Source organism: Dendrobates tinctorius, unplaced genomic scaffold (genome assembly GCF_039654945.1).
Source record: "Dendrobates tinctorius isolate UK_male_01 unplaced genomic scaffold, ASM3965494v1 ptg000028l, whole genome shotgun sequence".
In the NCBI taxonomy this organism is placed as follows: domain Eukaryota; kingdom Metazoa; phylum Chordata; class Amphibia; order Anura; family Dendrobatidae; genus Dendrobates; species Dendrobates tinctorius.
Window position 1 is genome coordinate 82,424,894 of NW_027361696.1, and position 24,234 is coordinate 82,449,127.

The 24,234-nt window shown below is 43.2% G+C and overlaps 1 protein-coding gene across 2 annotated transcripts in view; it reads right to left on the minus strand.

The window, feature by feature from the left end:
- The window catches only part of PPP6R1 (protein phosphatase 6 regulatory subunit 1), a 105,670-nt gene that overhangs the window by 67,261 nt on the left and 14,175 nt on the right, over positions 1–24,234 (minus strand). For both annotated transcript variants that reach the window (XM_073571088.1, XM_073571087.1), the window contains exons 2-6: positions 10,667–10,899; positions 10,302–10,488; positions 4,687–4,824; positions 1,739–1,804; positions 936–1,048 (exon numbers count right to left, since the gene is read on the minus strand). In XM_073571088.1, the coding sequence (XP_073427189.1) occupies positions 936–1,048; positions 1,739–1,804; positions 4,687–4,824; positions 10,302–10,488; positions 10,667–10,893 (731 nt within the window). In that variant the 5' untranslated portion in view covers positions 10,894–10,899. The remainder of the gene's footprint in view (positions 1–935; positions 1,049–1,738; positions 1,805–4,686; positions 4,825–10,301; positions 10,489–10,666; positions 10,900–24,234) is intronic.

Below are 24,234 nucleotides of genomic sequence, written 5' to 3' on the forward strand. Positions count from 1 at the left end.
TTTGCCGATGTCGGCACTGGCTCACCCAGGGCTTGCATGACATTGGAATGTCACGGGATCCCTGCAGCCAATTAATGCTGGCATCACTCTCTGGAGAAAGTGGGAGCTGTGGCTGCTCTGTCACTTACTCCAAATGTCTTGATTTGTCTGAAGAAAAGGAGAGTGAAGCCAGCGCTGATTGACCACACGGATTGCATGACAATGTCACACCAACCCTGGCAAAGCCACTGCCGACACTGCTGGAATGATGCCGGCAGTGAGTATAGGTGTTATTATTTTACTGAGGGGAAACATAGGGATTCAATAGGAGTTGTTCAACTAATGGACAACACCATTAATCAGTAAAAATAGTATTATACTGAAGTGCAAAGACTGTCTTCTTTGTTTCATCCATTTGATACAGACATCCATAGACTTTAATAGCGTAGACTGGTCCGCAAAGTGAATAGGACCTGCTCTGAATCCCAATTAAAGAATGTTTTTTAAAACTGATACTTGTATGGATCAATGAAACTTTGGATCCATGTGATGTCTTTTTTCCCCCCGTGTAGCATGTAGACCTGTTGAGCTTCACTGATCTGTAAATACATCAGTTATTAAACAGGTCCGGGTTCAGAGCCTGTGTCACATGGATGTGTAAATGTTGCTTTAGTTGGTGTTATTTTGCTCTTTGGGGTAGAATAAGATATCAGCATCCTCGCCCTACAGCCAGTGTAGAGCAATTGTGTTTTCTGTACATCAATTTTATTACACCATTTTCTTTATTTGTTAACTAGATGTCTTCTATGCTAAAGCATGTTTCATCTAGCGCAAATGGTGCATCTAACCAACCAGTAGCCACTGTACATGTGCCCACGCCTACACAAAATCTGTGGAAACGACAACTATTAGCAGGTTTCTATGGATTAAGATACATGTAAAAGCGCATGCCTTACTTCTCAAGAGTGGCCAGCAACTGGTCAGGCTCAGGACTATCCTGAATCTGGATCATCTGCTCTCGGCTAAGGCGGATAATATCACAGAGCGACTGTGAAGCGTTGGAATGTTGCTGAAATAAGAAAATAGTCATATTAAACAAGACGCTATGTACCTGCCGCACACGGTCTGTAGAGAGCGATACACACAGACAGACCACTGAAATATCTTAAGTCTCTCACCACACTATGGTTTTAATTCAAATTTTGTGCATATGGAAGTGTAAGCCATACAGATGCATACATCAAGGCTCCAGTGTTATAAAACAAGTGTATGTCGTGTAGTATTTGTGCCTTCCTGAATTACAGCACACATTATAGCCCGAGGCTGAAGTCACTGTTATATTAGTTATTATAGGTCAACACTCAGATGACGTATGCAAATAGCTGACGTGTGCTGAAAGCAGCCAGTTATCCTAAGGATAGCGCATCAATTTTAAAATCTTGAAAGCCCCTTTAAGTACAATACATATGTAGCGTATAAGACAAAAAACTGATCTGAAACAACTACAGTAATCAAGACGACATTTCAAGGGATGTTGTCTTTGGTGGTCTGTGTCTTACAGATCTGACATGGAATGGTTGTCTAAACTTATGCCTGACCTGCGGCCACAGGCGGGCCTCCGCGGGGCCAACCTGCGGCCACAGACTTCTATAGCCACAAACTTCTTCCTACACTGCATATAGAACTCCTAAATGCCTAAAACACTGGCCCATAAATTAAAGTTGTGAAATGCACATGTGGAAGGAGAAAATATACTCACATTATCGTCCTTTGATGGGTGAATCATTTCAATCAGCCTCTGAACAATTTTTTCTTCATTAAGCCACTGTATAAAAAAAAAATACATACATTTAATACATGATATGGGAAACTGTCCAATATGTCATATTAAAGGGGTTTTCCTTTAATAAGAGACGAGCTTGGCATCAGATGGCCGCATCAGCAGCTGTCCTGACCATGTACAAGTCCGATGTCAGACTACGTGGAAAAGAGACCCTGGACAAACCCTTGAATGCACTACCCCCGGTCCGACCGTTTCTGGTGTGACCCAATGCAGAGTGGTGCCTCCTCATACTGCAGCTCCAACACGTCACTGACCAAGAATCTGTTCATGTGAATGAGGCGTTCAGCACATGTACAGTCTCTTACCCTCCTATCAGTTTGCTACTCACAAGGAGGTTCTTGATCGGATTTGGCCTGATTATTACTGTAATTACTGCTTTGGCGGCAGAGGGTGGCAACGAGGTGCAGTAACCCAAACAATTACCGCTTCTTTGTTGCATGAGCATCTAATTGGCCTCAATTACTACATCAGTACACAATACATTGGGTACATGTGTGCTAATGAGACAAGATTAATAGATATTAACCCCTCTTTTTTATTTACTATGCTCACTATATGATAAAACTGACTTGACAATATCATTCTTCAGGTCAGTATGATTATATAGAAACCAAACGTGCATAGGTTTTTTTTTTTTCTTATTTAAGTGGTGAAAATAAATTTGGAAAAAAAACAACAAAAAGGGTAATTTTTTGCTTTTGCTGCCATTTTCTGAGACTCGTAACACTTTCATTTGGAACTTATTTTTTGGCGCCTTGAGCTGACGTTTTTATTGATATTTTGGGGTAGATACTTCGATCATCTGTTATTGCATTTTATTGCAATGTTGAGGCGACCAAAAAAAAAAGTCATTCTGGTGTTTGGATTTTTCCCCTCGTTACACCATTTAACAATTATATTAATTTTTTTAATATATCAGTTTTCTGAATGCGGCAATACCAAAAATATATGTTTTTTTTTGTTTTGTTTTAATGGGGGTGATTTGAACTTTTGCATTTTTTGAAACAATTTTTTCTCACTTTTCCTGCATTTATTAGTCCCTTAGCGGACAGGAAGCTGCGATCATCTGATCGCTTGTGCTATATATACATCGTATAACTTCAGCCCTGCTATGATTAGAGAAAATAAAGATCTATGAAGGCCAGCGTTTACAGAATCGTAAGGACAGACATAGAGGTCTCTTCAGCATGGGTGGGGTCACCAAGAATAGCCAAACGTGCATGTCTGTATTAGTAGAGCTAGCAGGGGAGAAAACCTACATGGGGCTCATCTCCAAAACTGTCAGCTGACCCCACAACAGATCGGGTAGTATGGCCCACTCTAATATCATGCTATAGGACCATGGCCTCAAAGATTACAAGTTATCACCTTCCCACATCCACAGTCCTCAACACGGTGTGGATGCTACAAGGGCAAACATTGCTTTCATTGGTGTCAGAGCTTGTGTTTCTGACAGATAACGACTTTAAGGGGGTTGTATACTTTAAAAGTAATAGTCTGGGAATAGTGATGCGTGAACATGCTCAGACAAGGTGTTACCTGAGCATACTCGGGTGCAAATTGAGTGTCTTCGGCGTGCTCTAAAAATATGTTCGAGTCCCCGTGGCTGCATGTCTCGTGGCTGTTCAACAACACATGCAGGGATTTCCTGTTTGTATGGCAATCCATGCATGTGTTGAGACTGTCGAACAGCCACAAGACATGCAACTGTGGGGACTTGAACATATTTTTCGAGCACGATGAAGACACTTGGTTAGCCCCTGAGCATGCTTGGGTAGCACCTTATACCAGCACACTTGCTCATCTCTTGTTGGGAAATTACAAATCCTGCAAAAATATACAATTATCTAAAATACATTTTTCAACAATTTTGACTTTGGTCTTGCTTATCCCTTTCTTGGAAGCTGTGTAGGCTTGGTTAGCCTGACATGTGCGAAAACTACTGCCTTCCCTTCTGTGTCATGAGATCATGGCGTTACGTGACCACCGTTCTATTCAGCCTCCTCCTCCTTTTGATAGATTCAACCTCTAGCTGGTCATATTATCCAGTGATCGCAGCAGTTTGGGCGCTCCTCCTCCTTCCCACTTCTGGATGGACCTGCTCACTATTTTCCTCATGTGCAGATCCTAGTGAGCTCTTGCTCCTTCTCCTCTTCCTCCCCACCACATACATGAGAATATTTGCAAATTCAGCCAACATAAGTTATAAATGTTGGAATAAATAGGAATAAATGTTCAATTACAGTATGTAGGATAGGTTAGTAATAGGAGATCAATGGGGGTCTGCCACACAGCACAGCAGCAGATATCAAGGTATTGCAAAAAAAATGTGTCAAGTTTTGCAGCCAATTCTTAGGATGGTTTCACATTAGCGTTTCAGGGCGCAGCGACGGCCTGCGCACGGCCGCCGCTAAGCCCCGCCTCCTCTGGTAGCTCCGCCTACCGGCACATGACGCTGCATGCGTCCCCTCTTTTTAACACTGGGGACGCAGGCCGTGCGCAGTATGCGTTTGGCAGGGCATGCATCCTTTTGACGGTGCACCGAGCGCAACCAAATTGCAACAGGTTGCATTTGGCACTGGTTGGCGCACCGTCAAAAGGACGCATGCACCGCCAAACGCATACTGCGCACGGCCTGCGTCCCCAGTGATAAAGATAGGGGACGCAGGACGCATGCAGCGTCATGCGCCGGTAGGTGGAGCTACCGGAGGAGGCGTGGCAGGGGGCGGGGCTTAGCGGCGGCCGTGCGCAGGCTGTCGCTGCGCCCTGAAATGCTAATGTGAAACCACCCTTACATAGATGTGGTGCAAAAATCTGCAGCAGAAAATTCAATTCTTCCAACCCCAAAACCAGTTTATTCTTACATTGAATACATCCTGCCGGAGCTGAGGCTGCTCCACACATGTCAAGAGCCGCAGCAGCAGGTCCATGATGGCCGAAGTGCCAATGTGCCGCAGCAATAGGTTTACAAAGTCATCCTTCTTACGCAGAAAGGCTATAATCTGCAAAACAAAGCGCAATGTGATACACGGCTGAAAAAGACAAGAGAGTATAGCTATAAGCAAATGGCTGCATTAAATCACAACACGTTAGGTACACTCCCAGGTAGGAGCTGGTGAAATGTGCAGGTCGGACTGGAGAGTAAGCACATGCACAGCGACGATTTTACACAACCATAGAAGCACGCGTTCCTCTACCCAACCCTGCCATCCGGCTAATATAAAAACATGTCTCAAGTATGTAATACCAGAATAAACAACTCAGGCACAGCAACTTTTTTAATGCTTTCTGGGGCAGCCGGCCAAAAAAAAAAATCTATTGTATCGAGTCGTACAGCTAAGAGGCTGCAAACCCCAATACAGAAGAAAAAAACATGCATTATTCAGCCTGATCAGCATCTGCAGATATTCACTTATTAGAAGTCCTTCCATCACAAACAAAACAAAAAAAGTTTGCAAACCACTATTCAGCAGCATTGAAGTCTCTACCATGGCAGGCGGTTTTCGTAGTTTATTACCGTTTAACCCCGACTTAAGCTATGAAGTAATCCTAATGGTATAACTCTGTGTAATCATTGCATCACACCACATATTACGGGGCAGAGCCGCATTCACAAGTTTTCAGAAATGGTACACCGCACAAATTATCATTAATATCGGGAACTGCACAGCAATACGAGTAGGAAAAAAAAAAACCTCATTAAGAGATAAAGGAGGTTTACAGGAATGCGTTTACCACCTTATCGACCAACAATTGGTTAAAATAATAGAGTGTAGTAACTCACCCCCCCCGGTTCAGCGCAGTCTCTTTTCCTGCTCCGGTGATTGTTTACAGCCTGTGACGGTCAAGTCATGACATCATCACACATCACCACTGCAGTCAATCACTGAGCTCAGCGTCTTATGCAGTCTACATCAGCAGAACTGCAGCTAAGCGACTGACTGCAGCGGTGATGTACCCTATGGCTGTGGAAACTCTGCCGCAGCCTGTAAACAAATTACAAGAGCAACGGCAACGAAACTGCACTGAACCTGGGGTGGGCGAGGATTTTTTATATTGCATTATTCAGTTCCGTGCTGGTCATTTCCACCTTTCTGAGCAGGCACAGGTTCATTTTTTTCCACTCATGTAATAACATTTTTCTCGTTCAGATATTCAAATAATTTGTTTTGGGTTTTTTTTTTACTGATATCAGGGGAGAAAGTAAAGCTGGGCCTATTTTTCAGATTTTTACCATAATATATATTAAAAATTAAAATTGCGCTTTTCTTTCCATAGAAATTATTTTATCAGATTCATTTTTGTTTATGGGAACACGGCTATGAATAGTAGTTCCAACTTGCAGCATCTAATAAGTGTTACTTTTTCTTGATTTTTGTTTTCATATCTTATACATACTGTGCCCTCCATAGGGTTTGGGATATTTTGGATACAGGGTGGATGAGAAGAGTCTGGAGATGGGCTCGCGCCGGAGAGGAGCGCTGTCTGTACTTACCGTATATACTCGTGTATAAGCCGAGATTTTCAGCCCATTTATTTGGGCTGAGAGTCCCCCTCTTGGCTTATACGCGAGTCATATACGGGGGTCGGCGGGGGAGGGTGAGTGTCAGAGACCATACTCCCCCCTCCTGGCACGGTCTCTGCAGCCCCCCTGCTTCCCCCATGATCTCAGTGTCCCAGCTGTTCCTGCATTCAGCGGTCACGTGGTACCGCTAATTAAACTCATGAATATGCGCATATTTAATGAGCGGCTGCAGTACCACATGACTGCTGAATGCAGGAACAGCCTGGGACACAGACATCATGCTGGAAGCAGGGGCTGAAGAGACCGGGCGCCAGGAGGAGGGTGGTGAGTATGACGCGGGAGCAGAGCAATACTTACCGTTCCCCGTTCCATCGCTGTCTCCCGGGTCCTCTGGCTGTGACATTTAGCGGAGAGCACGATGACGTAGTCAGTGCGCGCCCTCTGCTAACGTCACTGCACAGGACCCAGGAAACAGCGATGGAACCGGGAACGGTAAATATAGCCAGTGCCGGGGGCCTGAGCCAGCGGCTACACTGGCACCTAGCCCTCAGCGACGGAGAGGTGAGTGGTATTTATGTATGGAGCATCTTTTTGGACCACCATTAACCCTTGTGCAGCACAACACTCGGCTTATACATGAGTCAATAAGCTTTACCAGTTTTTTTGTGGCAAAATTATGGGGGTCGGCTTATACACGGGTCGGCTTATACACGAGTATATACGGTATTTTGAAAAAGTGTAAATAAATCAACTTGAATCCACCTTGGAGACAGGAACTCTCATCATCTTCAGCAGTGTGGTCAGCTCCAAGCAACTATCCTCCACCCTATATCCATTGTACGCAGAAGACGCAGAAAGAGGAGATCATCTGCTGACGTGACTGCGGAAAACTGATTTTAACACAGGCTTATTGGAACTGTGACAATCACAACTCCATCAAGTGAGCAATATCTCGACCCCAACAGATAACTCAGTGTCACTCTGTGTGCGCTTGTCTCCTTTCTTTAGTAATATGCCCACTGGCGGGAGGACACATTCTTTTAACATATTGACACGGAGGGCGTTCATTAACCCCTTCATGACCGGAGCTTTTTTTTTCTTCGATTTTTTGTTTTCATTTTTCGCTCCCCTTCTTTCCAAAGCCATAACTTTTTTATTTTTATGTCAATATGGCCATGTGAGGGCTTATTTTTTGCGGGACGAGTTGTACTTTTGAACGACATCATTGGTTTTAGCATGTTATCTACTCAAAAATTCCAAGTGCAGTGAAATTGCAAAAAAAGTGCAATCCCACACTTGTTTTTTGCTTGGCTTTTTTGCTAGGTTCACTAAATGCTAAAACTGACCTGCCATTATGATTCTCCAGGTCATTATGAGTTCATAGACACCAAACATGTCTAGGTTTTCTTTTATCTAAGTGGTGAACAAAAATTTCAAAGATTGCCAAGAAAAAAAAAATAAATAATGCGCAATTTTCCGAGACCCGAAGCGTCTTTATTTTTTGTGATCTGAGGTCGGGTGAGGGCTTTTTGCGGGCCGAGGTGACGTTTTTAATGATACCACTTTTGTGCAGATACATTCTTTTGAGCGCCCGTTATTGCACTTTATTTTAATGTTGCGGCGACCAAAAAAACGTAATTCTGGCATTTTGAATTTTTTTCTCGCTATGCCATTTAGCGATCGGGTTAATGCTTTTTTTTATTGATAGATCGGGCGATTCTGAACATGGCGATACCTAATATGTGTATGTGTGATTTTTTTTTTTGTTTTTAATTGTTTTATTTTGATTGGGGCGAAAGGGGGGCGATTTGAACTTTTTTTTTTTTTTACTTTTGGCATGCTTCAATAGCCTCCGTAGGAGGCTAGAAGCATGCACAACTCAATCGGCTCTGCTACATATGGGCGATGAGCAGATTTACTGCATTGCTTTCAGCGCCGGCCACTGGGCGGCACTCAAAGCAATGTGCATGCAACAACCATAGAGGTCTCTATTAGACCTCTGGTTGTCAAGGCAACCCTGATCACATGACGGGGTGGGCGATGAGCTCACTTCCGGCCCGGCAGCCAGAAGCGCTAGTTAAATGCCCACTGTCAGCGCTTGACAGCGGAATTGAACTAGTTAACAGGTGCGGGTGGAAGGCGATTCCGCCCACGCCTATTGCGGGCACATGTCAGCTGTTCATAACAGCTGACATGTTGCAGCTTTAAGGTGGGCTCACCGCCGGAGGCCACCTCAAAGCAGGGGAGTCTGACTGCTGACGTACAATCCCGTCAGAAGTCAGAAAGGGGTTAAAGATTTCCCCTGACCCACTTCTGTTTATCACAGGGTGCTGACATTGCACAGGTGTAATGCTGTAACTCTCTATAAGTTACGTGCCAATTGGCAACTCAGAACTGGTAACAGTTTTGATTTTACAGGTGCTGGATTGGTGTGAGGTTTGATAATGGACCCAGGGGAATACAGAGCAGTCATCAAGCTCCTTTACTTGAAAGGCCGCACATCAAAGGAGACGTTCGATGAGATGAAAGAGGTTTATGGTGACGATTCCCCATCATATGATGTAGTCAAGAAGTGGCATCGTCAGTTCAAATGTGGTTTGACTTCGGTGCAAACAGCTCCAATTCCAGGGTGACCCCACTCTGCTATTGATGAACATACCATGCAGCAAGAGGAGGTCGCCATTTTGGAAAATGAACAATGAAGTTATTTTTGAAGGGCAAGCATTTCCCAGATGATGAGACTCTGATTTCCGAAGTCACAACGTGGCTTTTGGAGCAACGTGTCGACTTCTACAAGCGAGGTGTTTACAGTTGCTTAAAGAGATGGGAGAAATGTGTGCCCTTAGGTGGCACCTAGGTAGAGAAGGACTAATAACTGTGCCAAGTGTCATTGCGCTCAGTCGACAGGAAGTGGGTCTGGGGAAATCTATGATGAACACCACTCGTCCATTCTTTTTGTTGCTGATTTTCCCTGTAACTGGGGCTGGTATAACAGCCCCAGGTACAGGTCCTGGTCTGACCCCATTTATTATGAGGCCTGTTGGCACATAGAGAGCAGAGTTACTGGAGATAAGGTGTACCCAATCAGGGTAGTCCCTATCGCGGTGGGATGGCATTTACGCTCTTCTGATCAAAATAGTGTCGACTAAGTGACATATCTTATTTACATATATTGCAATTATCTAATTTAACCTACTGGCTGTATAGCAGAGCTGAATAAGTTTCCTGCTTTCTCCCTACACCCAGCAATCACGATCTCGGGGTTCAGATGGGGAAGCGCTGTCAGTGCGTCCCATACTGTATACACAGTGCTTGTTCTGAGCAGTGTGGACAGCTATCAGGAAGGCAGAGATGGTAATAAACCATCTCTATGGGAATTCTGGATGTGTCTGACAAATGGCTCCTTGCTAAAGTAGCTGCTTTGATATCATGCAAGCAACTTACTCTGGAATAAATGTCTTAGAATTCCAGTGCAGAATAAAGTGCGGACCGCCCAGATGTTTAAAGTCTATGGGCCGTCAGGAGCTGGTAATCCAAGTGCTAGCTGATGGAGTGAAAAATGACTACACACACCTTCAGCATAAAGGAACGATCAAAACCAGCTGTCAACTTACTCAGAAATTTTTAGGAGGAATAGCAGAGGAACTGCATAAAGCACAATTCTCGAAAAAAAGACTACAGCATTATATTATTGGGAATTCAAGTAATTATAAAATGGGACCAGGCAGGTAATCTTTAGCAGACCTGTATCTGCGCTTACGCTGCCTCTACCATGCACAATAGGCGTTACTATCTGCCCCACAACCTTTAGAGGATGATCTAACCAAACAAACCACCCAGGACCTTCTGTAAACTGAAGGCGGCAGCTCTAGTTCTTTTCCTAAGCAGCTGAACTTACTGCCTGCCATTGGAAACGTGTTTCCATTAATGACGCCCGTTACTGCTCCGCGTTACCTGTTCTGTCTTGCGGTTAATAAGTATTCCCATGACTTTGCTGAAGAAGCTGGCTAGCAATGGATTCAAGTCATCCTCGTTCTGTAAGAAGCTGTACAGGCGCTTCAGTAGTTGCTCATCTTCTCCTAAAGCATCATTAATTTGTGTGACATCTGCTGTTAGTATCTCACATGATACACTGGGAAACCTAACAGAAAGAACAAAAGATGCAAATCTAATATGTAGTGCTGAAAGTGTTATTTACAGGAAGTTAGGTGTTTTTTTTCTGATCACAGGGATAGTGAAGTGAGGACAATAAGACAGCAGGCGTTCCGACATTGGTCACCTACTCACACGTGGACTGTGATTGTGTCCCCGGTGCTTACTTGTAGCGCAGCTTCTCGTCCATGTCACTGGGCGGCTCCTGGGTGATGCACGTCACCAGCTCCTCCATGTGCTGGGGTTGGACGAGGAATTCCACCAACTTGCGGTTCACTACTTTGCACTCTTGGAGCACATCTTCTTCGTCCAGCAGCTCAAAGAGAGTAACATTTTCTCTCTCAAGCAGGGTGTCTACGTGCGAACTTGTGTGCAGGTCAAATTTCCAAAACATGTCTCACTGCAAAATAAATACATTTCTTATTGATCGGTTAACATCGCCCAGCACAATTCACCTGCCAAATATATGCGGATCAATAGAATGCCGTAATATACATACAGATCACGCGGCAGCCCGCTTGCACTAGTACTAATATGGAATCGTGATGACTCTCTAGTCTTTTGTGTAAAACACGGACAACTCCATTAATACGAACTTTAATTTCACCTCAATTAGGATGGTCACCCCTTTTAAGTGGGTTGTTTTGAACTTATTTCCTATCTATAGGAAAGAATATAACGTACCGATTGCTTGGGGTTCGACCACTAGGACCCCCGCAGACCCATTGAACTGAGATTTGTATGATGGAGCAGTGGTCAATCATGCGGACCTCCGCTCAGCTATCTCCAGGGGCTCCATAGAGAAGGACTGGGGTGGAAGTGGAGGACCTCTATTCAGGCTGGGACAGACAACTCCACCACTGATTATTGCACAATACATTTCGCACTATTCACTGCACAAAACGTTATGTTACTTTCTTTTCTATGGGTTGGTACGAGTAGGATGATACCAAATATATTGTTTTGGTTCTAGCTTTTTTTTTGCACAATATTAGCATATAATTAATGGGAGAAAAGCTGCATTGTGAGAACAAGTATTTATTCTTCTGCCGATGTAGCTGTTCGAGGTCATGGGTTTTTCTGCAGGGCAAGATAATATATCAGTAACGGGTACAAGTTAATGAGTTAATGGAAGAAATTAGGTGAATTTCTTCTTTAAATAAAAGGTGCTCAGTTTATTATATGGTTCCATATTAATAAAAACATACCTGTATTTAAAAAATATACATTCTTGCAAAGTAAAGTTAACACTTTGTACATTCTGATGCTTTAATCCTGTATTGCTAAAGATTGTATCACTTAGTAAAACGTCTAGACAGCTATCCGTCAATGAAGGGACAGATAACTCGGGACAAGCCGCAGCGGAGAAACATCAGTGGGATAAGCGGAGAGGAGCGACCATCAAGAAGGAGATGCCCAAAATGATAAAGTGCATGAACAAGTATAAAGCCGCACAGGTAACATGAGGACATACCGCAGGTAGAAACGAACGCCCACAAACCAAAATTAAGACACAAGCCAAAAGTTCATAATTGTTCTACCTGCCAACACCTAAAAAGCCCTTTGGCACAGTGTACATGAACCAAGAGAAATACTGGCAGGTTCACTGCTAACACACAGCTCTTGCATTGTCTGAATCAGATTTTCACATTTCATTCATTAGAAAATCAGATGCAGCTCCTACAGCGAGTCACGGCAGCAGTCTGGCCTGTGGGACTTACTCGATACAGAGTAGGGGCTCGTGCACACAACGGATTTTCTCGCACAAGCGCTCTTCGTGGATTTCATGGATAGCACTTGCACTTATAACAGTTCATGGAGCTGTGCACGTCCCATACCTGTCCTCAGACTGAGTGGTCTGCGTAAAAAAATTGAATGTGTGTGCTATTTTGGTCCGAGTGTCTGATCAAAATCGGCAATGAACGTCTATGGGTCTGTGAAAAAAACCGCCAAGCGCCAGGGCTGACATCTGAGTGCGGCCTAATCGCAGTAAAATTAGAATAATCTGACCGCTTTTCGATGATGTGGAGAAATCGGTGGTGTGAACCTGGCCTTAGGGGGCCTAAATCACTCAATGCCGACTTTTATTCTCCATTGACTTGCATTGGGGTCGGGTTTCGGACAAAACTCCGACTTTTTTTTTGCCCTAGTCGGACCAGTTTCATCCAACTCCAATTTTGTTTGTCGGGTTTCACGAATCCCGATCCGACCAAAGTCGCTCAACTCTAGGTCATTAGGCATTAGGTCCACCAGCCTCAAAAAGATGTGGTGTGTAGATATTCCAAGCCTTTATATGATGCAATAGATGACAAATAAAAGGAAGATGCAGAGGTAGGCACTGCACGTTACTGGGATTCCTAGTATGGCTAAACAGCCTACAGTATACCGAAAGGCTCCAGGACTGACTACTTCCATACACAAAAAACAAAAACTGACCAGCAACTTCTAAAGGAACGAAGTGTGAATAGGTGCAAGCTGCTGTGACTGCATTATGCACCAACTAAAGAGCGCAGCAGCAGTGTCCCTGTTACAGCATACTCTGGTATACTTGTGTGCCGTACATAGGGGCAGTATTATAGGAGTTATGTTCGTGTACATACAGTGGGTACGGAAAGTATTCAGACCCCTTTAAATTTTCACTCTTTGTTTCATTGCAGCCATTTGATAAATTCAAAAAAGTTCATTTTTTTCTCATTAATGTACACTCTGCACCCCATCTTGACTGAAAAAAAAACACCAGAAATCTAGAAAATTTTGCAAATTAAAAAAGAAAAATTGAAATTTCACATGGTCATAAGTATTCAGACCCTTTGCTCAGTATTGAGTAGAAGCACCCTTTTGAGCTAGTACAGCCATGAGTCTTGGGAATGATGCAACAAGTTTTTCAAACCTGGATTTGGTGATCGTCTGCCAGTCTTCCTTGCAGATCCTCTTCAGTTCCGTCAGGTTGGATCGTGAACGTTGGTGGACAGCCATTTTCAGGTCTCTCCAGAAATGCTCAATTGGGTTTAGGTCAAGGCTCTGGCTGGGCCAGTCAAGAATGGTCACAGAGTTGTTCTGAAGCCACTCCTTTGTTATTTTAGCTGTGTGCTTAGGGTCATTGTCTTGTTGGAAGGTGAACCTTCAGCCAAGTCTGAGGTCCAGAGCACTCTGGAAGAGGTTTTCATCCAGGATATCTCTGTACTTGGCCGCATTCACGTTTCCTTCAATTGCAACCAGTCGTCCTGTCCCTGCAACTGAAAAACACCCCCCATAGCATGATGCTGCTGCCACCACCATGTTTCACTGTTGGGATTGTATTCAGCAGGTGATCAGCAGTGCCTGGTTTTCTCCACACATACCGCTTATAATTATCACAAAATGTTCTATCTTCGTCTCAGACCAGAGAATCTTATTTCTCATAGTCCTTCAAGTGTATTTTAGCGAACTCTATGCAGGTTTTCATTTGTCTGGCACTAAGGAGAGGCTTCTGTCGGGCCACTCTGCCATAAAGGCCCGACGGGTGAAGGGCTCCAGTGATAGTTGATTTTGTGGAACTTTCTCCCATCTCCCTACTGCATCTGTGGAGCTCAGCCACAGTGATCTTGGGGTTCTTCTTTACCTCTCTCACCAAGGCTCTTCTCCCACGATGGCTCAGTTTGGCTGGACGGCCAGGTCTAGGAAGACTTCTGGTGGTCCCAAACTTCTTCCATTTAAGGATTATGGCGGCCACTGTGCTCTTAGGAATCTTGAGTACTGCAGAAAGTCTTTTGTAACCTTGGCCAGATCTGTGCCTTGCCACAATTCTGTCTCTGAGCTCCTTGACCAGTTCCTTTGACCTCATGATTCTCATTTGGACTGACATGCACTGTGAGGTCTTATATAGACAGATGTGTGCCTTTCCAAATCAAGTCCTACCAGTTTAATTAAACGCAGCTGGACTCCAATGAAGGAGCAGAACCATCTCAAGGACGTTCACGAGGAAATGGACATCTTTTTTAATAAATTTACAAAAAATTCTACATTTCTGGGGGGTTTTGCAGTCAAGATGGGGTGCAGAGTGTACATTAATGAGAAAAAAATGAACTTTTTTGAATTTACCAAATGGCTGCAATGAAACAGAGTGAAATTTAAAGGGGTGTGAATACTTTCTGTACCCACTGTAGGAGCAGTATTATAGCAGTTATATTCTTGTACATAGGAGCAGTATTATACGCGCTATATTCCTGTAAATCAAAGCAGAATTATAGTAGTTATATTCTTGTACATAGGGGCAGTATTATAGAAGTTTTATTTTTGTATATAAGGAATAGTATTATAATTGTGCTCTTGTACATAAGAGGCAGTACTGTCCAACATTAATAAATTGTATCAAATAAAAACACCCCCCCATTTTGTGACAATGAGCTGAAGATTTGGCACCAATTCAACTGGCATCAAGAAACAGAAACAGGCGAAACGTCAATGCTGCTTTTTGGCCCTCGGTTTGGTGACCTAAGCTGAAGACGTCAGTCATGTCAGATTGTTTGCCAGAGAAGTGCTGCGTGACAACCAATATAAAAGGCTCCAGTCTCTCGCTCATAATGACTCATATGAAGCTGTTCAGTTCAAAGGTGGATTGGCACTGTGCTGCCAGGGGAGAAAGGATATGCCGCATGGCAGCAACAATGACAATTACAGGCTGAAGTTTTAATAAGATTTCACTAAAATATGCTGATGTGGAGAACCCCTTTCAAATATTCTCTAACTGCACATTGTATAAACTGAATTTGCCATTATATTTTTTCTCCGTCACGGTGTTACATGACGCTCTGTATGCTCAGTACAACGCTCAGTCAGAAGCAGCACAATAGAGAAACCCAAAAAAGGGCTCAAGGGCAGAGTCATAATCAACTTCACAATCCTTGGACTCTTACAGCGACACGTTTTTCCTAACACCAAGAGGTGTGTCAGCTGTAAGTTAAAGGGAATTTGTCACCTGGTTTTTGCCACCCAATCTGAGAGCAGTATGATGTAGGGGGACAGAGACCCCGATTCCAGCGATGTGTCACTTATCAGGCTGCTTGCTGCAACTTTTTATAAAATCCATTTTAATCAGCTCCAGATCTACCAGTTATCTGAGCTTTCAATAACCGTCCCCATCCACACCACTGACTGGCTGATTTCTGAGTACACTGTGCATAGGCAGAAAGCTGCAAATCAGAGATGGAGGGTGTAGTTATGTGCAAACAAAGAAAACACTGTCCTGCATCAGGTAGAAGAGGACTTGCCGGTAACAAACCTGCTGAGGAACAAGCACGTATTAGGTGTAAAGCAGTTTATCTTGCGTAGTAATTTACATAACTTACTAATTTAAGTACAAATTCCGTTAAAAAGGGTTTTCTAAAGCATTTAAGCCCTTTAATTAAGTTTGCATACCCAGATGGCAGCTGGAAAGTGACAGCTAACCTCCACCCAGCGGAGGAATTCACAAACATGTACTTACAAATTCTATTGCTTACAAGCCTCCGTCGTCGTTTTCGCCACACAAATAAAATTATGTAATGACTGGATTTTTCCTCAAAACCAAATACTACTTGCCCCTGGGGAATAGAAAACTGAGAGCGATAGTCATCCCTGTGTAAGTGTATACACACAAGACTGTCAATCACAGGGAGGGCCGGGGAAGCCGCACTCCAGACTTACAGCAGCGCAGCACCATGGAGGATTTCTGACAGTAATTACAGGCTTCTACGGCCAAACAGGTCAGCTTCAACATGAAGTGGAAAATCCTGTGAAATCTCAAGGTTACAAAAGTGTGCAAGCTAAAGAACAGAAGTGCATGCTTGTGTGCTAACCGAGTGACTTCGACGTGCTCGAAAAATATGTTATATGTTGTGGTCGGCATTCCACAGTCTGACTGCTCCAACTGTAAAGAACCCTCTCCTATTTAGCTGCCGGAATCGCCTTTCTTCCACCCGCCTGGTCCTATGTATGGTCCTTAGAAGGAATACCGTATTTTTTCTTATAAGACACTCCGGATTATAAGACGCACCCAAAATTTTGAGGAGAAAATTTTTTTATTAAATAAAATGGTGGTGCCTCTTATAATCCATGTGTCCCAGGGTCGCTGCTGGAGAAGGCAGGAGTGGGGTGACGCTGCAGGATGGGGTGAGGGGGTGTCTGATGTGCAGCACACCACAGTTCAGTGGTTTCCTGTGCAGTAGACTCCGGGAAAATGGCTGCCAGGGGGGGCGGCGGCGCATGCGCAGATGGAGATCTTGGCATCAAGATCTTGTGAGATGAGATTTCAGAGCGGAGATCTCAACTCCTGAGATCTTTGTGACGAGATCTGCATCTACACAGGTGCCGCCCCCTGGCGGCCATTTTCCAGGAGTCCACCGCACAGGAAACCACAGAACTGCGGGGGGCTCTGGCCTTCCACGAACTGCCGGACACCACCTCATCCAAGTCTGCAGCATCAGTACCGGTAAGGTATACACGCATTATAAGACGCACCCAGTTTCCCCCCCAAATTTTTTTGGGAAAAAAGTGCATTTTATAATGCATAAAATACGGTAAGTAATAACACCTTACCCAAGCACGCTTGTTCATCACTAGTAGAGTTCAATGAGGAGGAAAAAGATAGAAAAAGACCAGAGCGTGTATTCTGAATGGATTTTGAAGTGGTTATTTGTTTTCTAAAAGTTCATCTACAATACAAAGAGGAAATTGGGTATCAGAATTTGGCGTCTTGCTTTGCCCTCTCTTTCCAAAGCTTCAAGATGAATGATGGCAAATAACAATATGTCACTACTTTTAATCTGACATATAGGACTTTTCCCATCTACACAAATGACTTGTCAAACAGTGCCTGTGAATACAAGCAATTGGCAATTTACAGTGTAGTGACATTTTGAGCCATTCTTCAGATAGTTACACTGTACTTTACAGCTCGTTGCATTGGAGACCAACCACAGTGGCTAGACAGCAAGTCTTTGGCAATTTTGGAGCTGGCCAGAATCGCTGGAGCGCTGTTACCTCCTGATCGCAGCCAGCATCAGTGCTTACAAGCTAGACAGTGGACGGTCTCCATGGCAACAAGCTGCATTTAAAAAAAAAAAACAAAAATACATATTAGGGACAAGTGAAAATTTTTAGAAGAAGTGAATTGCAAAAGTGCATGTTTTTGCAAGAAATAACCAACAATATGAGGACAGGAATAAGCCTTTAATCCAACTGGGCATATGTTGGATGAGCTGGGAAAAAGTCAGATCCGTAGAGGTACAACTTTGCAATTTACATAATAAAGTAGTTATCAAGGACTTTTCTCTTTTTACTATGGGCCTAAAAACTAGCAGGCAGGTATTTGCTACCGACCGGACTGTTGTGTTCCAGCACAGAGCTGTGAGAGAGACGGCTCCTGCTAATGGTTTCCATTGATGTCACGCTGACAGAGCAGCAGTTTCTCTTCTGCTCTGCTATGTTGACGTGATGTGACTGCCAATGTTATGCTGATTGACAGTCAGCTCCCCACTGCCTAAATGCGGGGAGCGGCCGTCAGTCAGCATAACGTCAGCCGTCCTGCACTGTCAACAGATCAGAGCAGAAGAAGAGCTGCTCTGTTGACGTGGAACCAACCAGAAAACAAATGCTAAAATATCACCAATTAATGTAAACAGAAATACTCCGGATACTTAAATCAAAACCGAGAAAAAGGAGTACAAAGATCTGTATATAATATTAAAAATATCACATTTCATTAATATTACATCATAGAAAAAATTATTTTAAGGACAATACATTGTTCAAAAAGAATTCAAAAATTTAAAATTACAAAGGACATCAACAGTGACAATGTGGTATGAATAATTCATGTAAGGACAGGGTACAAAAATCAGAATTAAACTATAGGTATTGCACAACCATTTATCCCGGTGCATATGTGACCAATTAAAATAGGAGACTAGTCTATATCACTAAGTGCATAATAATCACCTATACCCAGGGTATTAAGTTCCAAAAATATTTAAAGTGCAAAACTACAATGATAAAAAAGGCTTCTTACCCAGTGTGTCCAAATTACCACATGTAAAGCATGTGGTAAAGACCCCTGAGGAAGCCCAAGCGAAACGCGCGTTGGGGCTGCTTTACATGTGGTAATTTGGACACACTGGGTAAGAAGCCTTTTTTATCATTGTAGTTTTGCACTTTAAATATTTTTGGAACTTAATACCCTGGGTATAGGTGATTATTATGTACTTAGTGATATATACTAGTCTCCTATTTTAATTGGTCACATATGCACCGGGATAAATGGTTGTGCAATACATATAGATTATTTAATTCAGATTTTTGTACCCTGTCCTTACATGAATTATTCATACCACATTGTGACTTTTCATGTCCTTTGAAATTTAACATTTTTGAATTCTTTTTGAACAATGTATTGTCCTTAAAATAATTTTTTCTATGATGTAATATTAATAAAATGTGATTTTTTATCATTATATACAGATCTTTGTACTCCTTCTTCTCGGTTTTGATCTGTTGATGTGGAGCAGCAGAATCGACCGCAGGAGCGGTCAATGACTGCCTTATGCCAGCACCGGGTAGAACAGGCAGGTAGTTAGCACATACCTGCCTGTCAGTTTTTAGGCCCATAGTAAAAAAAATAAAAAATAAACAGCCCTGAGTAAACCCTTTTAAGAATGTTCTGCTATTGTCTTAGTGGCAAATAAAAGTTCAGAAGCCTAGTGGAGTCCATCTCTATATATAAAAAATCAGTGTGTGTGTGTGTGTGTGTGTGTGTGTGTGTGTGTGTGTGTGTGTGTGTGTGTGTGTGTGTGTGTGTGTATATATATCACCAACCAATCACGAAGCAGCTTTCATTTCACCAGAGCTGTTCAAAAGAAGCTAAGCTGTGATTGGTTGCTATGACCAACAGTTTTCCTTGCAACCAATCACTAAGCATCTCTCATTTCACCAGAGCTGGTTAAAAGTAGCTGAGCTGTGATTGGTTGCTATGCGCAAGTTTTCCCACTTGACAACACCTCAGCAGACACTGACATGGTGGGAGAAATCTAGCATCCCCAGGAACATAAGTGTTGTGAGTTCATTTTCCCCTCCGTCACTGTGGCCTGGTGAACTCCCTATTCTAGTGAAGGAAGGTAGTGAGCCTGATTATCAGACACCTGGGACTGATGAAGATGATTGGCTGAGTGGAGTCACTGACTGGATTTAAGGCAGCCTACGCCCTTTCTGCCCTGTGGGTGATTTCTCTGTGGACTCTTGGACACCAGTCTGATTCCTGCTCTCCTAAAGCTAAGTTTTTTGTTTTGCCTTTTTGCATGTAAGATTTGTTTTTGTTTTTCTTGATTTTTGGATTCTGCCACTCCCTGCTGGAGTGTGCAGTGTTCTGTGAGCTCTGTCTTCTGAATGTACCTGAGTGCTGATTTAGTTTTTGAAGCTTAGTTGCTTCAGGGCCATTTTTATATCAGCTTGTTGGCTTTTGTCTCTGATAGGGTTTTGGCAGATTGCAGACAGCAGCCTTCCTATACGTTCCTATCTAGGTAGTTTTTGGGCCCCGTCTTTGCTCAGCCTGTCTTTCTGTCTGTGTAAGTGTTTTCATCTTGCTTCACCGTCATTATATGTGGGGGGCTGCCTATTGCTTTGGGGTCTGCTCTGGGGCAGTTAGATTTCCCCTTTCCTTCTTTAGGCCTATGTATCTCTCCGGCTGTGATCGAGGGGTCTAGGTCATCGTAGGAACCCCCCCACGGCTACTGTTAGTTGTGTTGATAGGTTCAGGGGTCTGCAATCTGATAGTTGCCAACTTCTCTGGTTTTCAGGACTTAGCTAGCATTTCTGTTTTTGCCTCCTACGGTGACTCAATCATAACAGAATCAAAACTTAGCTTTAGGAGAGCAGGAATCAGACTGGTGTCCAAGAGTCCACAGAGAAATCACCCGCAGGGCAGAAAGGGCGTAGGCTGCCTTAAATCCAGTCAGTGACTCCACTCAGCCAATCGTCTTCATCAGTCCCAGGTGTCTGATAATCAGGCTCACTACCTTCCTTCACTAGAATAGGGAGTTCACCAGGCCTCAGTGACGGAGGGGAAAATGAACTCACAACACAAGCTCCAGCCATCGTCTGTTCCGCAGAAAGGAGCACAGAACACATGACAGAAATGAATCCCCCCTCCCATGTGGTATCATTAAGTGACACACATGAATGTAGTAAAGTGCACATATTAAATGTCATATGGATTTAATATTTTCTCACAGACACTTTTATGCATTATTGATGTATTACTGTGCTCTGATGCTGTGAGTTTTTTAAAGTGCTACTTTCCCCACAATTCACCTGAATATACCCATATAACACGTAATGCTTTTCCCATAACAACCCATTAAATATGATACTATACTGCATACAGATGCTGCACATCCATGAGCAACTCAGCCGGACAAATTACAAGTTGACGGTGCATGAAAATGTGTGTGAAGGTTTCTCTACTGTACTAATGTATAAGGTTTGTGCCTGTCCATTGGTGAAAAGCATGACACTGATATTTATGGTGGCAGATAAGTGAGAAAATCAGCCTGATCAGTAGAAAACCTGGGATCTTAGTGAACCATGTTTCTGTGCAATTTCACTATTCTACTTTTACTGGCTCTGACGGGATGATGTAGGATATTAGGGGTAGTAGTCCGTTAGCTCTTGCTGACGGGATGATGTGGGATATTATAGTGAATGTGGCTATGCGGAGTGGGAGGGGCTATACACTCAGATAGATATATATATATAAAGAGAGAGAGACATAATCATTATAATTTGTTATAACTAATCGTAGTTAGTTACTATGTTACTATGCCCGGGCAGAACCGGGCTCTTCAGCTAGTGTCTTATTATTCGTGGTTTTAATTAATGCCATAGCGGATCAGTGATTATCATGGCCTGCTACTTAGCTGCAGCGCTGTTATTACAGGAGAGCGCCAATAAACCAAATGAGCCACACAGGAAAGCTGCTCAACCACAAACACATGATTGCACTAACTCACTGAAAGCAAGAAGAGATCTTGAGGAAAAAAAGGCATTAGTATGTTGGAAAGCGGACCATTTTTTTTTTTAATAGTTAAAACTAGGCACCCCCTTTAATGGTTCACCTTTTATTTGGCAACTAACCTTACTGACTGATGACCATGTGCCGTATAGGGTGAACATGTCCCAGAAATCCACCTGTCTGTAGCGTTTTCTCGAGGAGTAATGAAGTCATCTTACGGATGGGACAAATCTTTATTAAGAACACAGTGACATGTAAAAGTTTGGGTACCCCTGGTCACAATTGCTGTTACTGTGAACAGTTAAGCAAGTTGAAGATTAAATGATCTCTAAGGGCCCTGTCACACATAGCGACTCACCAGCTATCCCGCAACGATATGACCTTGTCAGGATCGCTGGTGTGTCGCTACATGATCACTGGTGAGCTGCCAAACAGGCAGCTTCACCAGCGATCAGGACAGCGACACGCGGGTAACAAGCGACACACGTCGCTTAGTTACCCACTGCGTACCTTAGTTACCAGCACGCTGGTGCAGGGAGCTGGTAACCAAGGTACACATCGGGTTTCTAAGTGCCGCGCGCTGCTTAAAAATCCGATGTGTACCTTGGTTACCAGCTCGCTGATCTCCCGCCTGCCACACGCAGCGATGCGTGCTGGCCAGCGAGAGACCAGTGATCAAAAAAAATGTCCAGGCCATTCCAGGACGATCAGCGATAACCGGCAGGGGGGCCGGTCGCTGGTAAGTGTCACACATAGCAATCTCGCTGGTGAGATCGCTGTTGTGTCACAAAACTTGTGACTCAGCAGCGATCTCGCTAGCGGGATCGCTGTGTGTGACGGGGGCTTTAAAGGCATATACACTGCTCAAAAAATAAAGGGAACACTTAACCCCTTAGTGACTGAGCCAATTTTGACCATAATGACCAAGATAATTTTTACAATTCTGACCACTGTCTCTTTATGCGGTAACAACTCTGGAACGCTTCAACGTATCCCACTGGCTCTGAGACTGTTATATCATGACATGTTGAACTTCATGTTAGTGGTAACATTTCTTCAATATGACTTGCGTTTATTTATGAATAGAAATGGAAATTTGGTGAAAATTTTGTAATTTTCAAACTTTTAAAGGGAACCTGTCACCTGTTTTGGCCGCTACAAGATCAATAAAACTTGTTTTTGTTATCTTGCAGGTCGGACCTGGGGCTTAACTACAGCATTATAGAATGCTGTAGATAAGCCCTGAAAGGCGGCGGCCGCATCTTATAGCGCCCAAAAGGGGTGACAGGTTCCCTTTAAATTTTTATGCCCTTAAATCAGAGTCATATCACACAAAACAGTTAATAAATAGCATTTCCCACATGTCAACTTTACATCAGAACAATTTTGGAAACAATTTTTTTTTTTTTGTTAGAAGTTATAAGAGTTAAAAGTTGAACAGCGATTTCTCATTTTTCCAACAAAATTGGCAAACCCATTTTTTTTTTTTTTTTTTTTTTTTTTAGGGACCACCTCACATTTGAAGTGACTTTGGGGGGTCAATATGACAGAAAATACCTAAAGTGACACTATTCTAAAACCTGCACCCCTCAAGGTGCGCAAAACCACATTCAAGAAGTGTACTTAAACAATGTGGAAGGAAACAATGAACATTTAACTTTTTTCACAGAAAAATTTACTTTAGACCCAAACCTTTTTATTTTCAGAAGTGAATCAGGAGAAAATGGACCCCAAAATTTGTTGTGAAAGTTCTACTGAGTACGCCGATACCCTGTACGGGAGGGAAAGCCACTGTTTGGGTTCAAGGCAGGGCTCAGAAGGGAGGGAGCACAGTTGGACTTTTTGAATGGAAAACTGTCTGGAATCGATAGCAGGAACCATGTGACGTTTAGAGACCCCCTGATGTACCTAAACAGTGGAACCCCCCTAATTCTAACTCCAACTCTAACACAGCCCTAAACCATAATCCTAACCACAACTATAACCCCAACACAACCCACAATTCCATAATAACAGGGTCTGTACCACAAGACTGGCGTATAGCAAATGTGGTGCCAATATTCAAAAAGGGGACAAAAACTGAACTTGGAAATTATAGGCCAGTAAGTTTAACCTCAACTGTGGGTAAAATCCTGGAGGGTTTTCTAAGAGATACTATACTGGAGTATCTGGAGAAGAATAACCTTATGACCCAATATCAACATGGGTTTACAAGGGACCGTTCCTGTCAGACTAATCTGATAAGCTTTTATGAAGAGGTACGTTCCGGACTGGACCAAGGGTATGCAGTGGACGTGGTGTATATGGACTTTTCAAAAGCTTTTGATACGGTGCCACACAAAAGGTTGATACATAAAATGAGAACAATGGGGAAAGGGGAAAATATGTGTAGGTGGGTTAAAAGCTGGCTCAGGGATAGGAAACAAAGGGTGGTTATTAATGGAGCACACTCGGACTGGGTCACGGTTAGCAGTGGGGTACCACAGGGGTCAGTTTTGGGCCCGCTTCTTTTTAACATATTTATTAATGACCTTGTAGGGGGCATAGAGAGTAGAATTTCAATATTTGCAGATGACACTAAACTCTGCAGGGTAATCAATACAGAGGAGGACAATTTTATATTACAGGAGGATTTATGTAAACTAGAAGCTTGGGCTGATAAATGGCAAATGAGCTTTAATGGGGATAAATGTAAGGTCATGCACTTGGGTAGAA